Source organism: Tupaia chinensis, unplaced genomic scaffold (genome assembly GCF_000334495.1).
Source record: "Tupaia chinensis unplaced genomic scaffold, TupChi_1.0 Scaffold139767_1, whole genome shotgun sequence".
NCBI classification, from domain to species: Eukaryota; Metazoa; Chordata; class Mammalia; order Scandentia; family Tupaiidae; genus Tupaia; species Tupaia belangeri.
The window spans coordinates 1,630,248-1,632,913 of NW_006199647.1; the positions used below are offsets into that span (position 1 = coordinate 1,630,248).

Genomic DNA, 2,666 nt, shown 5'->3' on the forward strand with positions numbered 1-2,666 from the left:
CCGCCCCCCCCGGCCCCGGCCCGCCCACTGTCTGCGCCGCGGCACAGGCGTGGGAAGGGCCGGCCGCGCGGCGCGCGAGGATCCGGTGCGGCGTCCGGGCAGCGCGGCGCCCTGGGTGCGCGGATCCGAGTGTGGGTGCGCGCCCCGGCTCCTCCCCTCCCCCGCCGCGCGTCTTATTTACACCTTTATCTCGCGGCGGCGGCACCCTCATCCCTGCAGCCTGGGCTTTCAAGTAGGGCACAGGGCCGTCCCTAAGCGGGTACCATGTCTCTCGGGACACGCACACGCGCGCATTTTACAAATCCCCTTCTAGAAAGCTCAGATTTCCACGCCTTGTTGGAAGGCTAGAAAAAGCAGATGGATTCGGTTAAGTGCCCAGGTTCGCTGGCCCTTTAGAAAATAACGCCCTTCGGGAAGAGCCTTTCTTGGTAGTTTCGGAAATACTTTTCCAAGGAGCGGGGCCTCTGCAGCTGAAAGGAGATAGCAGCACAGGAACTGGAGACAGAGATCTCCGGGACCCAGAAACAAGGGAGGCTGAGGCATGGGGACAGGGGAACCACCCGAGCTGGGCCGGCCCAGAGGGAACGAAAGGGACGCGCGGGCCATCGGAACCCTGGCTCCAGGAAGTTCTGCGGAGGCCAGGCAGAGCGACCACTGCCACCATGCCTCCCGTGGAGGGGGCGAGGGGACAGGGGCACCCTGGGCGGGCGGCCGGGCTGCAGTGTCCGCGGGCGGCGCGGGCCTTACCTGCGGCCTCGGGGCTGGAGGTGTCCGAGATGGTGTGCACCTCCAGCCTGTGCTTGGGGTCCAGGGAGCGGGGCTGCCCTGGAGCCAGGACCGAGGCCATGGCTAGCGGCTGGGGGTGGTGACAGGCGGCGGACGAGGCAGCGGCCGACAGCTTGGTCCCCGCGGCTCGGTGCTCCAAGCGCAGCGGGCCCTTCATGCAGGTCATGGACGAGGGAGCGCGCCGCCCTGCGAGTCCCCGTGGCCGCAGCCACACGCTGCGGGGCGCGCTGTAGGCGCGGGGATGCCCTGCTGCGGCCGCCGCAGGCGGCGCCGGGATGAAACCGCGCCGAGTGCTGGGGCCGAGCCGCCCCCTCTCCTCCGGAAGGCTCGAGCAAGAGTCCGGTGGCCAAAAGTCAGCGTGCCGACGGACACAGGGGACGTGGCTGGAGGGCCGGCTCGAGCGTCTTTAGAGAGCAGGCGTCCAAGCTCCAAAGCGAAGCGGGAAAGGGCGAAGACCCCTCTTTTCCCTCCCTCCCTCCCCGAAGTACCCCTCCAATGAGGAGAGCTAACGCCGAGCGCGCTCTGCCCGCCCCCCGCGGGCAGCCCTGGCGGCGCCCGGCGTCGCCGCTGCTCAGCTCCAGGCGCCCAGGCGAGCCACCGACCCGATCTGCAGCTCCGCGCTTCCCTGTGGGCCTAACATCTTAAAACCAGAGGCGGGCTTCCTGGGGCCCAGACGTCACTGGGCCGGGGCCTCCCAGCCCTCTCCGCCTCCGCCTCCTCCCAGACCCTCCGCTGGGCAGGAGTGACGTGGTCTCGCACCAATCAGGAGGGCCCGAGCCGCGGCGGGGGACTGTCCCGTCTGCACCTATCAGGCTCCGCGCTTCCCTGTGGGCCTAACATCTTAAAACCAGAGGCGGGCTTCCTGGGGCCCAGACGTCACTGGGCCGGGGCCTCCCAGCCCTCTCCGCCTCCGCCTCCTCCCAGACCCTCCGCTGGGCAGGAGTGACGTGGTCTCGCACCAATCAGGAGGGCCCGAGCCGCGGCGGGGGACTGTCCCGTCTGCACCTATCAGCAGCGCGGGGCCGGGCTAATTGCTCGCGGAGCCCAACGGGTCTACACAGGCACGCTCCTGGGAATTGTGCCCCTGCCCGGCCGAAGGCGATCTGGCTTCTAGCTCGGAGTACGAGGCAGAGAAATGAGCCTGGGAGTCGAAAGCTTGGGAGAAGGGGACGGAGGGGTCGGGCCGAGCGGTAGGAGGGCGAGATGGCGACGCTCTCGCGTCGCACTCCGTAGTACACGTCCCAGTCAGGGTACCTCCACCTCCGCCGCCACCCGCACGGGAAGGGGACGCGTGCTACTTACAAACTAGAACATTTTACAACACCAGCAAGTCACCGCTGCGATCTTAAATTTCCCAAACAGCCTGTCCAGTGGATGCTGCGCTCACCTAAAAAAAGCTTTCATTGCGAAGAAGACAGAACCCTGAAAAGGCAGGCTAATAAATTAGAAATCGAGGAGCAAATGGACCCGTCCAAAGAAAATTACCTTGACTTTAAACGAACAACTGTTCCGTGGTTCACTCTGGGTATATCCAAGAATAAAAAGTCGCCTCAGATCACGTTCTCTGTAACGCCTATTAGTCCCCAGACAGAAAACACACAATAGAACAGAAACCCTAACCCAGCGTTTTCAAAATGCTGAAAGCTTATCCATTCTACTTAACGTTGATTAAGACACATACCCCAGATCTTTCACATTCCTGGTACACTGTATTAAGCTTGTCCTAACCCGAGAGCGCAGAGCTTTAAATCTGACTCTCCTGTTTACTTTATTATCAATCAGATTCAAATCCATAAAGCCTGTAGCATCAACGACCCTGAGCTAATTATATATAAAATATGCTTTAATGAATTTCCATACAATTAAGAATGTTGCCAAAT

The 2,666-nt window shown here is 62.6% G+C and overlaps 1 protein-coding gene across 1 annotated transcript in view; it reads right to left on the minus strand.

Moving 5' to 3' along the window:
• The window catches only part of PITX2 (paired like homeodomain 2), a 4,551-nt gene extending 3,597 nt beyond the window's left edge, over positions 1–954 (minus strand). The window contains exons 1-2 of the mRNA XM_027765828.1: positions 748–954; positions 29–225 (exon numbers count right to left, since the gene is read on the minus strand). Coding sequence (XP_027621629.1) covers positions 29–225; positions 748–952 — 402 coding nt within the window. The 5' untranslated portion in view covers positions 953–954. The remainder of the gene's footprint in view (positions 1–28; positions 226–747) is intronic.
• Between the last annotated feature and the right edge of the window lie 1,712 nt (positions 955–2,666).